The 22,287-nt window shown below is 46.3% G+C and overlaps 1 protein-coding gene across 2 annotated transcripts in view; it reads right to left on the reverse strand.

Annotated features, from left to right (window-relative positions):
• Positions 1-1,222: 1,222 nt before the first annotated feature.
• The window catches only part of nol4lb (nucleolar protein 4-like b), a 64,495-nt gene continuing 43,430 nt past the window's right edge, over positions 1,223-22,287 (reverse strand). For both annotated transcript variants that reach the window (XM_027006982.2, XM_027006980.2), the window contains exons 6-11: positions 9,672-10,030; positions 8,930-9,109; positions 8,591-8,779; positions 8,168-8,287; positions 7,400-7,604; positions 1,223-7,307 (exon numbers count right to left, since the gene is read on the reverse strand). In XM_027006982.2, coding sequence (XP_026862783.2) covers positions 7,084-7,307; positions 7,400-7,604; positions 8,168-8,287; positions 8,591-8,779; positions 8,930-9,109; positions 9,672-10,030 — 1,277 coding nt within the window. In that variant the 3' untranslated portion in view covers positions 1,223-7,083. The remainder of the gene's footprint in view (positions 7,308-7,399; positions 7,605-8,167; positions 8,288-8,590; positions 8,780-8,929; positions 9,110-9,671; positions 10,031-22,287) is intronic.

Genomic DNA, 22,287 nt, shown 5'->3' on the forward strand with positions numbered 1-22,287 from the left:
TATTAAATTGTCATCAGAACAGTCTTATGCAACACAATCCAGTAGCTCCTAGGGGGAAAAGCTAGAAGTCAAAGAACCTTTCTCAAAGTGGCAAAGTAGCTCTTTTTACCAAGTTATTTAGTAGTTCATTATCTAACACTTCACATTAAAAAATAGCTTACCATGGGATTGGAAATGGGCAACAAGTAATTGTTACATGAGCATCAGCAGTGTTCAGTTTCACTATGTAATGCAAGTATCCAAATTAAATGCTGACTAGTTTGCCATTTTGTAGAACTTATAGTATTAGACTATTTCAAGGGAATAGTGATTATTTGATTGTGCACAAAGTTAAAGAAAAACCGAGAAAAAAGTAAGGCATTACTGATTATTAATTACTTGATTAAATGTTGGTTTTAAGAGAGGAACTGTTGCCACTCCCAACAGTATGTATAAAATATGTATAAAAATGTATTAGTCTGTCATGGACAATGAGTGTGCAAACTTGTAAAAGCTTGGTTTTTGTTATATTTTATATAAATGAATCAAGAGGTTCTGAGTGCTTATGTAGTGCCCTTTTCTGTTCAAACCACAGGGCCACAAACTGAGTTGGTCCAGAAAAAAACTGATTTTGATTTTCCTGAAACATTTCCATATTCAGATATGCCCTGTAGAATGTGAATTCAAATTTGAATAGATTTTAACATACTTGGTTTTATTTAAATCAAACTTTTGGAAGTCATTTTGGCACCTTTATTCCGGAGAGGAAAAATAGCAAGCAAAGGATAGATATTCCTATTGTTCTGTTTTATAATAATGAAAGAATGTTATCTGCCTTTTTTAACTTGTTTACCCAATATGTACAGTATGCCATGTATGATTTCAGCAAAGTGTGAATGCATGATAGCCATGTTTGAAACTAGAGCCTACATCTTAGTTAAGAGCTCTGCGTCTGCTGACTCAAAAACCCAACACAACTATATGGCAATTAAATTCTCCTTTGTTTGCCATCAGGCTGAGGAAATTTACTGTCATAAAATGAAGAATGTTTAAATAATACAAAAGGTGCTGCCATTTGAAACCACTCATCAGAGGAGAAATTCTGCTAAAGTGACAGAGAACATGAAATGTCTTAAACTACATGACAGGATTGGATGTAGCCCTACTCTGTGAGACTCGAGGAATTTTCCTGAAAACCTGCCCACTCTATAGCCTGTTGGACAAAGGAAACATGTTCTCTGGCTCCATTTGATATATAGCACACGATTTTATTAGCATATTTAGCTTTGTGACGTACAGCTTGGGAGGAAAAAAAAACAACAAAAAAAACCAAACAAAAAAACAATGTCATGTCTGAAGACATTTTACCTCAGCAGTAACATCCCACTGGAGAAAGCATCATTTCAAATCCTTGGTTTTCATTAATCAAAGTGATATGTTAGCAGCCGCCCATGCTGTTTCGCATTAAACAAACAGAAAGAGATTTTTTTGTCCTTTTTTAATCGTTCATTTTCTTCACATATATATTTGTCAACACTTTTCTAAAGAATTAAAATATTTAGCCACATGTACTGGGAAAATTATCCACTGTTATATCGAACACAATAAATATAAAAAAGAATAATTATTTAATATAATTTATGGGGTATTAAAGAGGGAAATGGGCTGCCAGTAAGTCATATAATTACATAAATAGTAGTCATTTACCTGAGGTTTTTAGTCTGTCGTTGTAATTTAATACTTGACATCGGCCCAGTGAAGGGCATGTAAATGGCTTTTAATCACAAAGGAACAGCCTGCCATGTACTGGCAGGTAGTTGGGACAGAGGATCGTTTTACTATGAGCCTTCATTTTGTCTTTCTGCTGTCAGCAGTTTGAGAGGGATAAAGGTCGTCTCGAGGCAAGGACAGGAATCTCCTAGATAAGCACTGTTGAAGTTAATGTGAACCATATTCAGACAGTCCCATTTCCCCTTAATAAACAAGGAATCCAATTAAATTAAGCGAATGGATGGGAACAGGAACAGGCCAAACAGAAACAACTGCCTTCAATCAAACAAAACCATGAGAAAACAAGGGTGAAAAAAGTGAATTTCAAAAATCTGTACATGTAAACATCACACTTCCACTGAGTCCAAAATGAAGAGGAAAGAGAGAGTGTTTCCCAATGGTATAAGGTACATATCTAACGCAGAGCTGAATTCAGTAGCTTCTGATACAGTAAAGCAGGAAAAACAAACCAAGTTAAAACAAAGGGCTCTGAAGCACCGCTGAATTCTGTAGGACAGACTACGGAGGGACACCGGATGTTTTCACTGTAGCTATACAACATTGTGGTAGAAAAATAAAAAATGTCATTTTTTTTCTCCTTACATTTTTGCTGAGCTATACATCTGGCCAAAACAGACCATTTTTAAGTGTGTGTAGTTTAGCAGCTACCGTAACCAGAGTCACACCTGAATACACAGTCTGAACCAAAAGAAAATAATGTGTGTGCGTGTGTGTGTGTGTGTGTGTGTGTGTGAGCGGACACTGTACATGACAAGACATTGTTCCTTTAAGAGGTCACTTGACAAGAAGACAGCCCGCACTGCGATAAGATCTGGCGGTGTGTGGTAATTTTCCAGTTATTACAAACACACCCTTGCGTCCCTGACTGCCCACTCTGACGAGTCCATCACTACCTTTACATATGCACAGGTTAGGGTCTTTTTGCATGTATACCCACAATGGACGTCTAGAACTTAAATAAATGGTATGAGTACTAATGACAAAATGTTTAGCTTCTCAAAGGCAAAGTGCATATACTTTCCCTCTCAAACAAAGCATCGCAGGAATTACTGGATAGAATATGAACAATAGGAGTTATAATGGTGGCGCTCTAGTATTATTTACAAGGAGATTAACATGGCATAATTACCATGTAGTAACCATGTAGTTTGAAAAAACACTTTGTTGGCAATATATCACTAATGCTAAAGTAAATGCACTTTGCTTTTGTAGGGTTTTACGTTACTAAAGCCTTTATCAGAAATATCAAAAACAGTCCCCCCCAACTCCCCCAGTTGTAGCTCAAAATTTGTACATATATATTTATTGGGTGTAGGATTGTAGTGATGTTGAGGGTGGTGGTGGTGTTGTTTGAAACTCTCTAGTTTCAGTGATTCCTGATTAGGGCGTTGAGCTGTAAAGGTGACTTAAGCAGGCTGTCCTTTATATATACCTGTAGCGGTTGGTGACTTTGGTCCGGTTGACTGCTTCACATACTGACATCCTTCCTTGGAATGTATAGGCATACAGGATAACTTCACTTGTGATGTTGGTGTTGTACAAAATAGTTCTGAAAAGACCACTCGTAATACAAAAAGAATTAAAAAATAATAACTGTAATAGTGATAATTATAATAAAAATATAAATCAGATAAAAAGGTGTTGACAGTGGGCCACCAGGAGTCCTCCGCAGGTAGTGAGAAGGGCCAGACATGTGAAACGTCAGAGAGATGCTCCGATTATGGCTAAAATACCCCACACTCTCCCATACGCACTGTAAACAATAGCTGCACACGGAGAACACAGAGAAGGGGAACCAAATGGAGAATTAATTACACCTTTTCCAAGATTGTCGTCTGCCTTGTTTTACAGTTTGTATCCGTAAAGTGGCTGTCCGTAAGGGAGCTGGAGAGAGCCGTCCCCAGAGGAGCAAAGAAGGGGTTCAAAAGTTTTCAGCAAGAGCTTACCCCCCCCCCCCCCTTTAAGAATCTCACAACCTCAAATAACGCATATAACGTCAGCAGTTCCTTGCCTATATTACAAATGCTTAACTGTCGATCTCAGACTTCATGCGAGCGTAGCAGAGCTCAGTGGCATGTGAGGTTAGTGTACAGCAGCGGTTGTGAGACGGTGTGACAAGCAGCAGAAGGCCTCCCTCCATCGCTCGGAGCCAGAGCAGGGAGAGAACAAAGGCTGGGTGGAGGGCAAGACCTGGCCCCTCACGCCTGCCCTTCGTCTGTCAACCTCTACTGCTGACGGGACAAGTACCGAGAGGGGATTTCGGCGGGGAGGAGCAAAAATGATTGACAAATGGTCCGTTGTGGGAAGTATTCTTACAAAATACTAGCAATGGTGCCATTGGAACACAAAGCACCATGTCCTTTCATTTGAGAAGAAGCCAGTGAACAATTAAAGACGGTAAATGACAATACTGTTGTTGTTTCTCGAGTGCTAGTCTTTTTTTTTCTTCGAAAGTGAATGATTTAAACGGTGCCTTCGTGAAATGTTAGCATGTGATGGTGAAAAGAAAGCGAGATGTCAAGATTAGAGCGAGAGGGATAGAGCCGCTAGAGTGAGAACGGGACTTAAAGCAAACCCAGCAGCCATAATCAGAGAGCACAGTGAGGAGAGGACTGGTCATTTTGCATATTTCTTCATCCTTGTTACTGTCACTACCAACAATGTTTCTGTTCAGCCAGTAATTCACCGAGAGAGCTCAAATGTGCAGACCTAACAAGACCACACAGAAAAGGACAATACACGCTTCATGTCGTTGTCTGGATTCACCGTAGGGGGTTAAAACTGCACACAATTGGATGTGCTGTGACAACACCACCGTGTTGTCTCACCCTCAGAAAACAAGGCAAAACAAACCTCACTCAACTATATACAATATGTATAGAGTGACAATTCAGTGGCTAAACACATACTGCATTTCGGCAATGAGGAAGACCTCAGTATAGAGATGCACAGTGCGTGGTGTATGGCTAGTGAAGTGTTAACTTCAGTATAGATGCTGTACATAGTCAAGTGAAGATTTATTTTGTGTTTCACTGCCTTTAGAACGTCACTGTCCTTGACTACCACCAGGGGGTGCTATTTCTACTCCTGCACCTACACACACTTTCCTTCAAGACAGACAGCGCACTGACATTCCGAAAGACTCCCCTTAGCAGTAAGCCGCTGCTTGGGTGAAGCGCCGTGATGCCCCGCGTTCAGTCCTGGTAGCCTCACCGCATCTGTCTCTCTCCATCAAGACCAGGAATGCTTCTGATTATCTTTTGCATTGCGATACTCTTCCTCGTCCCTCACTGGCAGTGCGAGCCTCGAGCATGGACACGGAGCTCCACGGTATCGTGGCCAGCACTGCCTCAGTGTGCAAAGAGGAGCAAGTTACAGTGACACTAGTCGGTCAGCCCCCCCGCGCAGGCCTGCCTCGCTAACTACAACCGCTCGCAAGCTCGGTTCTCTCCCTCCAAAGATTCAGTTCTCCAGAGGCTGCGCGGGTGGCATGGGAGCACCCCCCCTCCCCTCCAGGATGTGCGTGCACAGGTGAGTGGAAAGCTCCTGTGCTGTTAGATAGGGAAGTGGATCCCTACTGATCTGTGGAGCCACGCACACACTGAAGCACTTGAACGTGATGATAAACCAAAAGGTAGAAAATGTGAGCGCAAAAAGCAAACACAGCCCTCAGAGATAAACAGACGTGACCAACGAGATGCAAAATCGGCGAGAAACCGGGATGGCAGTATTTTTTCTCTCAGTACACATCCGTTGTCCAGTTCGGGTTCTTGATTTTTTTCTTTCTTTTTTTTTTTGCGTTTTCGTTGGTTGTTTTTTTTGTTTTTTTTTCATCTTGAGGTGCTCTGGTTGTGTAGGAGGCTTGAGGTTTCAGGTCTGTGGCGTAAAGTCCAAGTCCTTAGCAGCAGAGAGGATTAATGGCCTTTAAGAAGAGACAACAGATAAAACGACTAACAGATCCTCCCTCCATCCCTCTCTATCCCTCCCTCCACTGCTGAGCGCAGAAGAGAGGAGATGGGTGGAGGAGAAGTTGAGACAGAAGGGCATTAAAAACAAGAAAGACTGAAAGGGTGACCCGTAGGACGGAAGTGGAGAGTTGGCGTCCAAAGATGAAATGCCTTGAGAAGGGCTACGGCAAGTGAGGAGGCCCAAAAAAGACCTATCATCATGAAAGCAGAGATCTTTACCTCATCTAAACACTTCATTATGTCTAATCCTTCAGTTCCAGTTTAATTCCAGTGTATTTCTGTAATTAATACTTTCAGATGGATTTGAATATGTACATCACATTAAAGAAGCAAAAACAAAACAAAAACTTTCAATTAAATAAGTACAGAAACAAACAACTCTCACTCCCTGTGTGCACTGCCCCTTTCAGGTCTTGGAGAGGCAGTGGACACATAAGGTAGTGGAGAAGGAGTGCTTCTACTCCCCCAGACACGAGATCGAGGGCTGGGACACAGAGGGGCGGGTGACACAGGCTGAGGTATTTCCAGGTGAGCAACACCTGTATTCATATGCATAAGTTACACAATTTTCTCCCCACAGCAAAAAAGTCGTTAGGGAGGAGAGGTCAGAGCGAGTGGGGAAAAAAGTGCTTCAGAACACAGAGCATTTATTTACAGCGAATGCAAAGGTCTATTTTGTTTCGTTTCATTCCGTTTTCCCTTTTTCGGGGTTATTCCTTAGCCTCGACGCGACAGTGTCTTCGTTTAGTTAATGCTAAACCGGGTTACAGGCGTAGCATAGCGCATCCGTTTAGGTAGGTTAAGAACAAAGGAAAACCAGCCGACGGCTCTCAAAAGCAGGGAAAGGAAAGAATAGGTGATTAAAGAAAGTGTTTTAGTTAGTAAGCCCAGGGGTGCATGGGAGGGTGGAGAAGTGCACGGTTCACAGGGCGAGCGAGAGCGTGGACAGGGACAGCACAGCTGGACGGTGCAGAGGGACAGGGTGCAGAGAGACAGGGTGCTCGCTGCCTCTCAGGTGCACCTCAGCCCCTCCCTGACTTTCTCTGCTCTCCTATCCTTCTCTTCTCTACGCTTTTCTGGCTTCCGTTCTTCCCAGCAAGGCTATCTGAAAGTGACAGGGCGACGGCGGGCCGATCAATATCTTTCTCCTGATATCTCCCGATGTCTCTCCCGAGGTCCACAGGCCTCTGAGGACGAGGAAGATGAGTGACGACGACTTTAGGGGTGACAGGGTTAACAAATAAGGACATTGGCTGATTGGGTGAGAGAGGCAGAAAGATAAAGGGAGAGAGACAGAGAGAGAAAGAGAGAGAGACGGAATGAGAGGAGAGGGAGAGTGTGCAGTTCAGTTCTGTTGTAGTATGAGGTTCTCCAGCTCGTCTGCTGAGCGGAGCAGGAAGGCCGCCGACTCGCGGTACCCGGCGATCAGCTGACGCACGGCCGCCACTTCTGTATGGCTAAGCTGAGCCGAGGCCCCTCCTCCTCCTCCTCCTCCGCTCCGCCCAAGACTACTGGTGCTTGACGTCGAGGAGTTTGAAGTCAGAGACTTCATACTGAGATCGGTAGGCCCTGATGAAAGAGCATGAAAGACAAAAGAGAGTTTTAGTCTTAAAGGTCTGCGCTATGTCTCTAGGTAAAGCTTTAAGGTGGGGCTGGCTCACCATTGCTCTGGGCGGTGTTGGTAGTGAGGGGGATAGGGTGCTGAACACCACCCCCCAGGCCACTGTACGCGCGGTAGGTGTAGCTGAGCCCGCCGTTGATGTACAACTGATCCTGGGAGTAGGCTGACGCGGCCAGAGGGTACGCGGAGGGGGGCAGGGGTACAGGCTCACGTGACGCTGCCTTGTCCAGGGCGATCTGATCCTCCTAAGACAGAGACACTTCCTTCAGACACATTCATTCGCCTAGGAATCTCTGCCACCAACAAAGGATTTTACATTTAAAATCTATTTTAGGACCGTTATTTTTGTCAGTTATTTTGAGTTATGGGTTATGTCGAGTTTTTCCACGTTTTTCAGATATTATGGCAACTGTTCTCCCGTGCAGTGAACTGATCAAATGAGAGGTGAGACCATCCAGGCTCAGTCACAACCAAGATGTTTAAGCTATAATGACAAGCAACCGCGCAAGCCCCACAACTTCTAGAATCTCTCAGCTAGCTCAGGGACTCCCAGTCGCAGCACGGGAGAGCTTGTGCTGCACATTTTTGTGTTTTCTCTAATTAAGCTCATGAGCTCATTACACTGTCTTTCGTAATCCGGGTCAAATGAGTTGGAGCAAAGAAAACAACAATGGACAGAGCATGTGGTCTCCGGGGGCTGGCATTAGGAATCAGTGAATTAGCCCCACCGAGGCACCATGCTGTGACATCTCAATAGGCTCCTCAAAGGGCCCCACACAAACCCGCCCACCCACGCGCGGTTACTGACGTGTGTTTGGTAAACGTCCATGCGCATCCTCTTGGCAGCGTTCCGCGTTTCGCTCTCGCAGGCGGCCGCCAGAATGTTCTCCGCCATGGCTGAGGTCAGGTGGGGCGGCGTGGGCCGAGTCTAAGACAACACACCGAGATTGGCTGAGAACATACATGACCAGCTCACGACAGCTTCAGAACGCTGCTCAGACAACGTAACACTTAACTCCATCTGATTAACACTGTCGGCAAAGTTCTAAAAGACAGGATTTTTTTTTACTTTCATTGTTTGAAAAGCTTAAAAAAAAAAAAAGTAGCTAAGTAACAACATGACAGATAGTATACCAGCCACAAGGGGGCAGTATAAGGTAGCGAGAAGCAGGCAGATGACAGGACATTAACCACAGGCAACAGGACCACCAAAACGAGCCATAGTCCATACCTCCATGCCATTTTTCTTCATCCGGCGGCAGGATTTGAGGTAGGTGCGTATGCGTTTGCGTGCGCGCTCCTGGAACTCTGGGAACTGACGGCTGCACGACTCGATGATGGCCTGGATCTTCTCTTTCGGCTGCTTGGAGATGGGGACCATGCGGTCCAGGTTCTCATCAACAAACAGGCGCACAAACATCTAATGGAGAGATGCAAGGAAGATCTAACTGAGGCTGCACAGGACATAGCGAGCCACATCACACGTCGCTGCATGACGACGGGTGCGGTGAATGTCGACGTGTGAACTGGAGGTTATGGAGTTTATGGAGTTATGTTGTGCTTTACGCACATTAAAGGCCTTCAGCCTCTCGGGATCCACTCCCTCTGTGTCATTGATCTTGTCACTGTCGTCGTGGTCGTCATGATCGTCGTCGTCGTCGTCGGCAGCCTGAGAACGACTGACCGTTAGGTCCTCTGCACACATCTCCATTTTTATGGAGTCATAGGTCCCTGCACCATATTGAGGAGACTACACACACACACACACACACACACACAATAGCAATAAAGTGAGACTCCCTTCTGTTTGTGCTTGCAGAGAAATTTGAAGGTCTTTTCAGGTGAGCAGAGCAACAAGAATGGATGAGATACTAATGAAACCTACGCACAAGCCAATGTCTGCTGTGCTCCATGTCAGGGCTTGTTCAGAGCCATGCATCTACAGTTCTGTTTGTGTGTGTGTGTGTGTGTGTGCGCGTGTGTGTGTGAGAGAGAGACAAAGAGCACTTTTAGACACCATCAAGTCTCTCAACATCAAATTCCTTCCCGTTATCCCTGTCAGTCCTTTCTTACATTTTTTCTCTTTCTGTCTCATTCAATAAACACAGTTTCATCACTGAGTAGCCAGACTGAAAATACATGTTCACTCTTTTCATGTTCAATATTGTAAGTCTAGCATGCACTCAACCGTAAAAAAGGGTGAAGTTCATGGAAGGACGCGTGTGCGCGTGTGTGTGCGCGCATGCATGTGCATGCGTGTGTGTGTGTGTGTGTGTGTGTGTGTGTGTGCACGTGAGGATGTGTATGGGCACCTTGTTAGCGTACTCCCTGATGTCTCGTTCGAGGCGGAGCTCTGAGGCCAGCGGGGCTCTGGGGTACTTCCTGCGCAGCTCCTCCGAGTGCTCCGGGTTAAAGGTGCCTAGCATGGTGGAGGCTGTGGGCGGCGCCTGGCCCTGTCGCTCTCTCAGGTGCATCGGCTGCCGCTCCTCTGAGGATGAGGAGGAGGTTGTGCTGAAGTCTAGTGGCACGCCTGTCCCGTTCCCGTTTACCTGACTGTACGGCCCCGTCCCCGGTCCAGTCCCTGCACTGTCACTTATAGCAACCACGCCCATAGACGGCGGAGTCATGCTGTGGGCTCCGTTGCCACTCCCACTTTCCGAGGATGAGTCATCTGTTAAAAAGAAAAAAAGGAACACATTTTAGACACTCTCTCTCTCTCTCACACACACACACACACTCCTAAACCCACACCGCTCTGACACATTTGCTTTGACTGCCTTTAAACATTTCTGTCAATTTACTCTGCAGTCATAGCAACATAAGCCCATTTTAACAGGTAGAAGCAGCAGTAGAAAAATCCCAGAGAGATGTAGAATGGCACAAAAGTTGCTGAATAGAAAACAATGCACGAGAATTGTGAAACAGGAGGGAGTCAAGGTTTTGGAAGCAGACAATGCCACCATGCTTCCTACAGAGGGCACTGCGGAGCAGTGACTCACCACTGTCATTCCATCTGTATACAATAGACCTATTAAATGTGTGTGTGTGTGTGTGTTTGTGTGTGTGTGTGGTAAAGAACGAGTGTGCACATACATGTTTGGTATAGGGCGTTGTGCGGTATGACTGTACAATTTGCATTTGTTTAATTTGTTTGGTTTAATGCGTTGAGTTCGAAACACAGCCATTAGTCTAGGACAGACTGCTCATTACAGTAGCGCCCAGCCCACCCTGCCTCCACACAGCAAATATAGCCCTGGCACGTCCAACACCAACGGAATCTCGCACGATACACATCCCCATCGCCATGCTACCACGGCGACAAACACAATGTGTGAAGAAAAGTGAGGTTGAAAGGTAAGAGCAAGCCTTGGGGTCAGGAGAGGGAAATCAAAGATGAAGGGGGGACGAGAAAGAGAGGCAGGTCAGAGCGGGGAGTGAAGGTCAAAGGGAGGGAGTGCGAGCGTGCGAGGCAGAGGAGGAAGAGGAGTGGGGGATGAGGAGAGCAGCACCATTGGACATGGAGGCAACAGAAGAGAGGTGCAAGGGATGAGGGATAAGCAGATTAGACAGATGAAAAGCGCAAGAATGGCAGGAAGGAAGGAAGGAGAAAATGCTGACCAAGGAGAAGAACCCGGGGTGGAAGAGTAAAGGAGGGGGAGAGGGCAGAAGAACCCAGGGTGGGGCAGAAGAGGGGCAGGAGGAGGTGTCTAGAGAGACGGTCTCCTGGTAAGCATGGCAGAGGCAGGCATCTATTTATTAGAGTATAAAGAGCATTCATGTGAAAAGCAGAAGGCCAGCCAAATGCCTCCCAGCTCCGCCCCAAACCCCCTCCGGTTTTATTACGCAACACGCGCGCGCGCACACACACACACAAAAACATGCATGTATGCACACACACGCAAATGCACAATAAATACAACCTCAGGCTCGTTCTTTCACTCTCTCTCCGATTTGAGGGTGTGTCTTTACAAAACGTTTTTAAAGGCTGCTGTGACAGTCCACCATTTCAATGTATGTAAAGCGTGTGCGTCGTTCCACATCTTCACTGCCGGAACTGGCTGTGTGTCACAGTGGCTATGAGGTGTTGAATACATTGTTTACCTCATATCCCCCCCCCCCATCTATCTATCTAACAAAGGGGCACGTCTGTCCGCCTTTGAAGTGCAGATCTGCCAGTTAAACCGCTGCTGTTTTTCTTTCAGTGATGCATTCTGGCTAATTTGGTGTATGCTGACAGATCTTTTGGCATTACAGGGTGTGTGTGTGTGTGTGTGTGTGTGTGTGTGTGTGTGTGTGTGTAAAATATTTGTGCGTGCGTGTGTGTGTGAGATGTGTGTAAAAAGTATCCAAAACAAGTCATGGAACAGGAGAACGGCTTAACAGGAGATTTCATAATTGATCTTGAGATGATATTCAAGAGTGACCACACAACTATATCCATTTTATCCACACAATCTCATTCTTTTTGCACTCCCTTACTTACACAAACACGCTGCTTAAGATACCAGGAAGATAACAATGTAGACACTGTATTACATGCTTTCTCCTCAAGCCAAGTAACTTTTATTATATATATATATATATATATATATATATATACACACACACACACACACACACACACACACACATACACACACACACACACACACATATATATACACACACACCAAGAAACAACAAACAAGAAAGTTGTTAAGCTTCCTTGACGTGCTTCCAGACTGTAGCACATTTCTAATCCACAAAAAAAGCAGACACAGCTACATTCTTAAGGTCCTATTTTGCATATCAAATGAGAAATAAAGACTCTGTGTGGCAGCAGTAATATGATTAGCCCATGCTCGTGTCACTCAAATGCCAGGTGTCCAGAGCAGGGCTTCAGAGAGTCAAAGTTCTCGTCACGCCCTCTTGGAAGAGTTGAGGCAGTGTTTCAGAGGGCTAGCATCTCCTCGTCTTTGTTCCGCCTCTAACATCACTAATCACTGGATCCAGGAGGCAGAGCTCCCAAGTGATTGTGCTGGATGCGACAAGTTCATTATTCCAGTCTGTCATTCAAAGCAGAGTAATTACTCTGCGATCAGCTGACAATAATTTTCACTAGAAATGCATATATCCAACACACACACACACACACACACACACACACATATACATACACATACACACACACACACACACACACACACACACACACACACACACACACACCTCACTGGGTAATTTCCATGCAAATGGCCAATGCAGATGTTATTTTGGCCGGCAGACCATTCTCAGCACAGCACGAACACTGACATGGTGATGACATACAGGATTCCCACTCGAAGCCAAATGTCAAATTCCCTGATTTTCACTGAATAAAAAGCTGAATTTCCACAAAATATAATGAACAGAAAAAGTCTGCCTTTGTTAAATGGGCCCAAAAAAATAAATGGATCATAACGTCCACTCACACTACGGGAAACAGGGAAAACAACAACAACAACAACAACAACAACAACAACAAAAAAAACATTTTGATAAATGCCAACTCAAATTTAAAGATGCTACAAAGAAAATTCCCTGATTAGATTTTCCATGTCCGGAACAGACATTTTAAGTTTCCCTGGCCTTGGGAACCCCGGACATAGTTATGTGTGATGGTTTGGTACAACCATTTTATTATACACATCATATATATCTGAAGAACATACAGAGAGTACTGTAGTAAAATGATATAGAGGTAGTCAAATTATTTTGCATGCACAATTGTTTAATGAACTCTGTCAGAAATATCCTGTTTCTCTGGAAACCTTGATGTAAAAACTTCACTGCAACTTTGACTGTTAAAAACTTAATTGTCACTGGTGGGTTGAGAGTGCCATACAGTCCTGTGGTCCGCTGGTGGATGGACCGCAGAAAACAAACTGTGCATGCTTCTATGGCAACACACTGGCAATATTCTGTACCTGTAAAGTGTTTGAAGTTCATTAAAGGATCTGTATGTGACTGCGCACGCATGTTCGTTTCTAATAATCAATTGTTGATGATAGGTAAATGTCTCTAGCAAACTGAATGTTAAAAGTATAGTTCTGTTCACTATTTACTTTTTTAAAGCACACGTTAAGAAAGTGCTCATCCATGCCAAGGGGACACGCTTGCTCAACATCTTTAGTCATCCAGCAACATAGGCAACATCAGGGAATATTCAAATAAAATGAGATAAAATGCTGCTTAACTTTGAAATAAACACCAGCTGCCGCGATGAACCAGGCTAGCACGGCACGCACAGTCGGACAGCTACAGGACAGGGAGGCATTCTGAGGGCACCAAATCTCCAAAACCAAAACTAGACACCACCTCCAAGCCATCAAACTCTGAAAGGCTTGCTAGAAGAAAGCCTCTGATCAAATCATAAACATTACCGACAGACTGAAGCGCTGGAACTTAGGTGGTCAGAGGAGATGAATATACAGCTGAGTTTGGATGGAAATGGTGGGGCTGTGGTTACATTTTTTTTTTTTTTTTCCCACCATACATGGACTGATAAGGGACCATTTTTTGTCCCAACCTTGTTACATGGCTTCATCGACTCAAATACCAAGGGCTTTTTAATCTAAAGCCTATTTGCCTCTGCCAGGAAACCAAGGCTGGATCTGTGGTTGGATCTTCGAGCAGGACAATTACCCAAAGCATCCCTCTAAATCCATACAAAAATCATTCGCTGACATGAGAATCCAGCTGTCCCGGAGCCCGGTGGAATCTTCCAGGGCGAGCATGAGGAACGAGGGAGGATCTGGAGACAGTCTGCATGGAGAATTGGTTTCTCTAGCTTTTCCAGCATGCTAAAAAGAGAGACAGTGCTGTTTTCTTAGCAAGCAGATGCACAAAGTGCTAAATGCTGGCTGCTAATAATTGTGACATGCTTTTGTTAATTTACGTGAAATTTTTTTTCCTGAAAAGACAGATAATCTTATGTTTTCAGTGTGAAATCATGCTATATGATGTCTAAGACATCTTTTCATAGCTTTTTTTTTTTGGCTAATCTTTAAGAGTGTCGTATAGGAGTGTACCGTAACTTGCTACTCTTAATTCATTTCTTTTCATGTTGTCTTCATTTTAAGTCCTTCATTTTTTCTAGTCTCCTTTCCTGCTGAGTTTGGCTGGAAAGGCACTAGAGGAGTGAGCTCTTTGTGTTTGCTATATTGTGCGCATGTGTATGTAGGCCGTTAATGTGCATGTACCAAATTCCTCCTACACAGTGCAGTAATTGGCAGATTTGTAACTCATGCGGATGACCTCCAATTAGCCAGCTCCTCAAACGGGACTGGACCAATCCGGTCACTCACTGAGTGCTGCCGCCGCATCACCGCATCTGAAAGGAGCGGCGACACGGCCACGCGTGTTCCAGCACCCACCCAATCTCTCTCTCTCTCTCTCTCTCTCTCTCTCTCTCCCTCTCTCTCTACCCTCATATCTTTACTCCTCTCCCAGAAAGCAGTTCCTCTTGCCCTCCCCCCACTCTATGCTTCCCCCTCATTTGTCTGCACAATAGGGACCCACCCCATCTTCTCTCCTGCACCCCTTCTTCCCTGGTTCGCCTTCTAAAAAAGAAGCAGAACTCCCTTCTCCCCTATACTAGTGTTCATGGGGGGTGGGGGGTTGTTGGGGAGAGGGAGAGAGATCTATAGCTGATGGTGCGGTCTGTCAGCTCTGAATGTCACTGTGTTTCATGGAGCAGTTTAGTGTGGTGGGGACAGCATGGAACCAGAGCGTGTGTGTTTAAGAGAGAGGGTCTTAGAGGCACACACACACACACACACACACACACACACACACACACACAGCCCAAGAGACAAATACCCATACAGGCACACGGCACACAACACGCGCGCACATGTAGTTCGATTGAGCGTAGGAGGATGTCAGGTTGTGGGGCTGGTCCGTCCACAGACACTCAATCAATGCATTACCCATGATTCCGTGAGGGGGGGACTGTCACAACAGAACGCTGCATCAGCCACCAACTGCATAGTGAACACAGACACATCCCACACATGCATACACCCATACTTACACACACACAAGCGTGTGCACGCACGCGCGCACACACACCTCCAATGAGATAATGCAAACTTTATGTCTCGAACTAAGCACAAATAGTCCTCCTGTAAGGAGGTTTTTATCAGCATCAAAGTAAATCACAATGTGCCTATTAAAGTGTCTATCTCTCCCTTATTCTAATTAGGTCAAATAAATATGCCGTTTTTTCCAATGCCATTTGGTATAACAATACTTTAATTTAATAATTAACTATATATCAAATGCTACTCGGTCTAAACACTTTTAATCACTATGATTTAATCTGGAACAGCAATTGTGTATGATACAGTAGGTGGTATAAATCAATGATTTCATTGTAGTCGGGTCGGAGTACATTGATTTAAACTAACAGTGCGGATTAAAGCTGGACATTAATTAGGAGAATTGTTTTTTTAATGTAGCAAAGGGACAATAAATTAAAGTTCACTTTGCCATGTACACAAAATAGCCTACAGCTTGTCAGTCTGTGTGTGTGTGTGTGTGTGTGTGTGTGTGTGTGTGTGTGCACGTGCGTCACCACTCAACAAGTTCAATTCAAAATCAGACCAGTTAAGGCATGAAACCATGAGAGATGCGCGTGTACACACACACACACACACACACACACACACACACACACACACACACACACGCGCGCCCACGTGCACACACACACACACAAACTTCACAGACCTTAAAGAGATTTTGCAGCAATTCAAAAGATACATAGACATAGGTGTATACATATATAGTACATTAGTGTACACTCCCACAGCGTAGATGCACATGAGTTCAGTAAACATATATTTTTACTCCTACATGCATCAGCAAAGACAGATGACATGTTTACTGAACTGCTACAGTATACACAGGAGCGCTGAATGCACACACACTCTGAAGCCACATGAACAGTGATGCACGCGCGCGCACACACTGTCTGCGGGGGTCTTGTGACTTTAACAGAGTGGAAAAAAAGTCATATGATTTTGCCTGTGAAACGAAGAAGTAAAATTTCATTCCCCCTCTCAGTCCTGCACAGGACACAAATGCACACACTTAGCACAAACACACCCCAACTCCGTATGTCTCATGTATGTTATGCTAAACTCACTGCACTGCGAAGACTCACGAGGAGAGCGATCCGGTCCCACTGGGACGGAACCCTACCGGCGCCTGTGCCCCGCCACCCCTCCGCCGCTGGCTCAGCGCAACCAAACGATCAGCGGAGAAACAAGTGGGCGAGGGGACCTGAGGGGGTGGGACGGCAGCAGTGTGGTGGGTGGGGCCTTTAAGCTAAAGCAGCTCTGCTGCACGCTGCAGCCAAGCAGCCTGCTCACCGTGCCATCGCCGGCCCTATTACACTCACATTATTAGGCACCTAGAGCGCTCACAGCCAATCGATGAGGGTGGGTGGATGTGTGTGTGTGTGTGTGTGTGTGTGTGTGTGTGTGAGAGAGGAAGGTGCTGATGAGATGGGCCATGGGTGGACTTGGGGATTGTGTGCAAGGGAAGGTGTGTGTGTGTGTGTGTGTGAGACAGAGAGAGAGGGGGTTAGTGTTGGCCCTGTCGTTTTTCATTTGCAGCTCCGGTAGGTTCTGACAGCTTGAGGGTTTCCCCCCCCCCAGCCTCAGCGGAGCTGACCTGAGTGTGAGCAGTAACAGATGCTAATTCCTTCACTCCCACTTACCCGGCTGCCCCACAGGGAGCGTGTGTGTGTGGGTGCGCGTGCGCGCACGTGTGTCTCAAGCTCCCCTCTGCGGGATTACTATGGATTATCCTGCTAAGACGCAGCACGAGCTGCTCCCCACGCCTGGATGGGGCCTGGCATCGCTATAGCAACAAGCCATCCCCTACCACTGCCCCCTAAAGCTGTGGTAGTAGCAACTGTCCCCTTCAACGGCCAGGAGGGCAGAGGGAGATGGATCGGGAGGGACCGGATGGAACGGAGAGGATTTGAGAGGGCGTTAGACTCACCTGAGGATGCTGAAAAAAACGGAGCGAGAGGGGGAGAGGCAGACAGAGGCGGACGCAGGGCTGAAGTGACAGAAGGGGAAATGGAGAAGGGAGGTGCAGAAGCCGTTGGGGTGAAGAAAAGGACAGAGTGATGAGGAGAAGAGAGAAAGAGTACCCCTGCTGAAGAGGTCTTTAGGCCCCTGACACCTGAACAAGAAGGGTTACATATACAAACACACACACACACACACAAGCATGCGCAACCACCCACACACACACGACATATTTGAAACATCGCTTTACTTCCTCTCCACTCACACATGGGCAAATGTAAAGCAATGCAAATGAGAGAGAGAGAGAGAGAGATGGTAATCAGGCGGACGGATAATAGTTCTGATTGAAACCCAGGCCGAACACGGAGGTGATCAGAGAGGGGATTATTTGGACCCCCTTCATATTAAACATGGAACAGTCAGTTCTTCATTCTGTTCCTCCAGCTGCAGCATGTGCTTTTAAAGAATGACCCTCAAAAAATCCCTGAAAACTGGTGCAGAAACACACATACACACACACACAGCCGAGCACATGCACACACATACTTTTAATAAAAAGTATGTGTGTGTGTGTGTGAGTGAGAGAGAGAGCTTCCTGACCTCCATCCTCCCCTTTAACTCATTTCCATTTACATGTGAGTGTGTGTGAGAAATATATATATATATATATATATATATAAATTTAATTAAATAAACACACACACACACACACACACACACACAGCCGAGCACACACACACACACATACTTTTAATAAAAATTAAAAACACACCTTTGCAATTTAATGCCAATTTAATTACAATAAATAAAATATAAATATTTTAAATTTTTATTTACAAAATAAATATTTCCCATACAATGAAACAATACCAAGTCCTGATGTGGTGAAGAGGACAGAAAGAAAAGTGCAAGTGTGTAGGAGTAATGCAGACAGAGATGTTTGTACTTGTGTAGATGTGTGTGTGCGTGCGTGCATGTATTTATATCTTACTTCTGAATAGATATGACTGTATTTCAGGGGTACAAAAGACCCTTTCACGCTGCACGCAGGGAAGAGTCCGGCCCAGTCCAGAAAGACGAGGGAGGGGAGGAGGGGAGGAGGGGACAGTGTGACGATACACACTCTCCTGTACCATCCTTCATTTCTTCTGCACAGCACATATGCATATGCAACACAGAACGAGCACACACATGTCTGCAAGATGACAAAACAGACAATGGTTCGTTCCTAAACTGAGAAAGGGAGCTTTCCTTCTGTAGTCATAAATTAAAGCATTTTGACTGAATTGCACTGCCTTGTCTCTCAGAATGCAAATCTCTCTGCCTCAGCTCACTTTCCCCCTCTCCAACACACAAGTGAAACCTTCCCACATGCACATGCACGAACAACCTTGAATTTTGCACCCTTCTGATGCATGGAAATGGCCTGGGGATTTTTCAAGTAAAAACACGAGGAGCAGACGTCAATATCGTTCTCCCTCTCTAATCATACAAGTATTCTTTATAGCTCTATACTTAGGCACAATGCATATAAGGCTTTGCTATTCAATTCATTCTCGCTCGCACAGTCGTTCTGAAAGCCCTGCCACCACCTATTAACGCACGCGGGTACACAAGCGGAGGAGCGCGGCTGCCGGAGCGCCCGCGCTCACCTGTGATCACCTCAGCCTCCAGCCTGTCAGGAGCAGCCGGAGTGGTACAGCCGGCGCAAACGGCACAGGCAGCGATCTTCCTCTGTGCGTGTGAAGCGCAGGCCTGCTGCCTGGCACGGGGCCAGAAGAGCCGCTCCTCCCAGTGACGGGGAGGGCGGAGAGTGCTGGGCCGCGTACAGAGCAGGAGGGAGGCGGAGAGGGTTGGGGATGGGCACCGGTGGAGCGCTCTCCTGAACGGGAGCGAGGGGGGGGGGGGGGGTGACGCGCGCACGTGCGGAGGCAGTCCCGCAGTGGGAAGAGGGAGGCGTGGGGGAGAGAGAGAGAGGACGACATGGAGGGTGTGGACAAAGGGCATCTGTGGAGCACGGGTGGGTGTGGGCGAGCAGTAAAACCATAACCACGGGGGCTCAGAGGAACAAGACAGAGGGGTGGGCAGGCGCAGAGCACGGCCCTGCTCCGACGGCAGCGACTGTAAAGCACAAGTGTCTTAAAGCAGAGCAAATATCTTAAAGCAGAAGTGTCCCCTGGTGTGTAGGAGGCTTGACAACACGCCGTCACCTCTTTTGACTGATTTGCCGAGCGCCGGCCAAGGGCTGACGCACTAAGGCAGCCGCGGCGGACGGAAGGGCACGCGTGCTCGTTCTCTCCCACTCGCGCAGTCGCCTTGAGTCGCCTCGCTCTATACACCCGTGCACTCCCGCTTAATTCCAGGTTTAAAAACTTCAATGCATTTGTACAGCATCGTTTTCAGCATATATTGTAATGACTCTACCCTACACTTGAACCTCAAGGTCAGCTCGATACACAGAAGTGTACACACGCACACGTCACAGGGCACATATCTGTTTAGTAAAGCATCCTTGAATGTTTTGGTAAAGAAGCCAGACCTCACCAATTGCTTTGTATACTTGCCTGGTTGTAATTGAATTGCACAGAACAAAGGCGACCGTGAATTCCGAGTATTCGTTATGACAGGCAGTCCCATGCTTCTCCCTGAACATATAACTCTGCCTTATATGCCCTACGTGCTATGGCAGAACAGAGTACGGTGAGCGAGAGAGTGAAAGAGAGAGATGCTAGAGTGACAACACAGATGCTTTCACACCGAGTGGAAGCTTGAAAAGAACTGTTGCAGTGAAGAAATGCCACACACACACACACACCCACACACACACACACACACACACCCAAGTAACTGGCAAAATACAAGGAGCCCCTGCCACCTATTACCGATCATCATGGATTCAGTCTGCTCCTCTGGTACCCTGTACTGAGAGAATCTGTTCAGTTACGCACACCTACAGGGGCTGCATTACCACCAGATACAAGCGTAAAGTTCTACCACGCACGCACGCACACACACACACACACACACACACACACACACACACACACACACACACACACACACACACACACACACACACACACACACACAGCGACAGAGTCAGCAGGAGACTGATGAGGGTTGATTGTGAGGGGGAGAGAAGTGAAGGCTACCTGCAGTCCAGGCTTTTTAAGTGAGTGACTCACCAAGAATCTATTCCAAGAAGCCTCCTCCTCTGTCTGCTCTCTCCCCAGCAGGAGAGATCTCCCCGGGGACGGTGTATTTGACACATGCCCCTCAGGTACCCGAGCCTAACACAACACCTGCTCTTCTGGCCACCTGCCCCGGCCGTGGCTGCGCGCGGCCAGACGGACGGAGAGAGGCATCGGCTTCGGGAAGCCCGTAGCCGACGCGGCGCCCCCTCCAGCTGCAAGGGCTGGCCGGGGCAGGTCTTCGACGGGCAAGCGTGCTGGCGTCGGTACGCCTGGGTGTGCGAAAATCCCCATCTGTCCGGCGCGCGCACACCCGCCCTTCGCCCCCTTCTCCCCCCAGTGTGCTCTCTCATGCCCGAGGACAAGCGGCAGCCCAGCAGGCGGCTCGGCTGCGGTCCAGCCCGCACGCCTGACGCCAGCGCTGTGCCAGCTCTGTGCCAGCGCTCACTGGGCCACGTTCATTAGTAAACACTGAACTGATATTACAAGGGTAGGGAACAGTTAAGGATTTTGTTTTCCGGGATAAAAAGGTCATTCAGTTCGCCGGAGCTCTTTGCTGGTAGGTCTGAGAGTGGATGGCTGTCACTGGTTGCACGGCGCTGCCAAGCTTGTGCGATGCCGTTGTAGTGGAGTGTCCCCAGACTGCTGATAAGAGATCAGGATGACAGGAGACAGTACAGTGCAGGGAGATCAGGCTCCGAAGAGCTGAACAGAACCTTTACAGGCAGAGTATTAGAGCTGAGCTTAGAGTGGAGAGAGAGACTGCCTCTCTATTTGGTCCAGACTATACAATATGAAATGGTTTATACTCAATCACAACCACCACACCACAACAAAAAAAAACAAGCAATTAAAAAATAGTCTTCCCTATTATGTACAAATAATTAACTGAAATGACTGCAATGTGTAGTGTTCTGTTTAGTGAGATCTGTGCGCAGAAGGTTAGGGCTATTTTATAGCAAATAAATAGTCTTCCAGGATGCCTCACATTACTACCTAATCCCTAGATTACTAGACAGCTCAATCTATGAACGCGAGCTTCATGAGTTTTGGTCCACATGTTTAGACATGTGACCACCCAGATGTCATTTCACTGACACAAACGCATATACCAAACACCAACACATCAAACCGCAAAAAAAAAAAAAAAACCCACAAAGAAAAATTTAATAAATATACTAAATCAATTTTACCAATAACCAACAAAAAAAACCCCCATACCTCAGAAACAACTCAGAGAGTATCCTCCAGGCTTTGGGCCGAGCTTCCCTTCGTTCTGCGCCATTCCGCCCTCAAAGCTAAATTAAATTTGCTCCAATTTTGGTTCCCCATAAAAGATTCAGCAGAAAGGTGATCTCAATCTGGGTCACTGACATTCTCTCTCTGCTCCCCTCGAAGGAACGTCATTAGGATTTTCATTATGTTTAATATTCAGCCTCTCTCTCTCATTACACACCGCACAATTGCGCGCGGGCACGCACACAGACCAGCTACACACACTGGCTACGGTCTGAATTAGGATTAATTCTCTTTATTAACCATCTTTTCACTCTCCCTCTCCCCTGTGAATGCTTATCCTCCGCTCCGTAACACTTCTCGCACACGGCTGAGTTTTCAACTGCCAACCTGTGTGATACGGTCATCCTTGTCTTCCTATGTCTCACTTTGCCCCG

Source organism: Electrophorus electricus, chromosome 24 (genome assembly GCF_013358815.1).
Source record: "Electrophorus electricus isolate fEleEle1 chromosome 24, fEleEle1.pri, whole genome shotgun sequence".
Classification (NCBI taxonomy): domain Eukaryota; kingdom Metazoa; phylum Chordata; class Actinopteri; order Gymnotiformes; family Gymnotidae; genus Electrophorus; species Electrophorus electricus.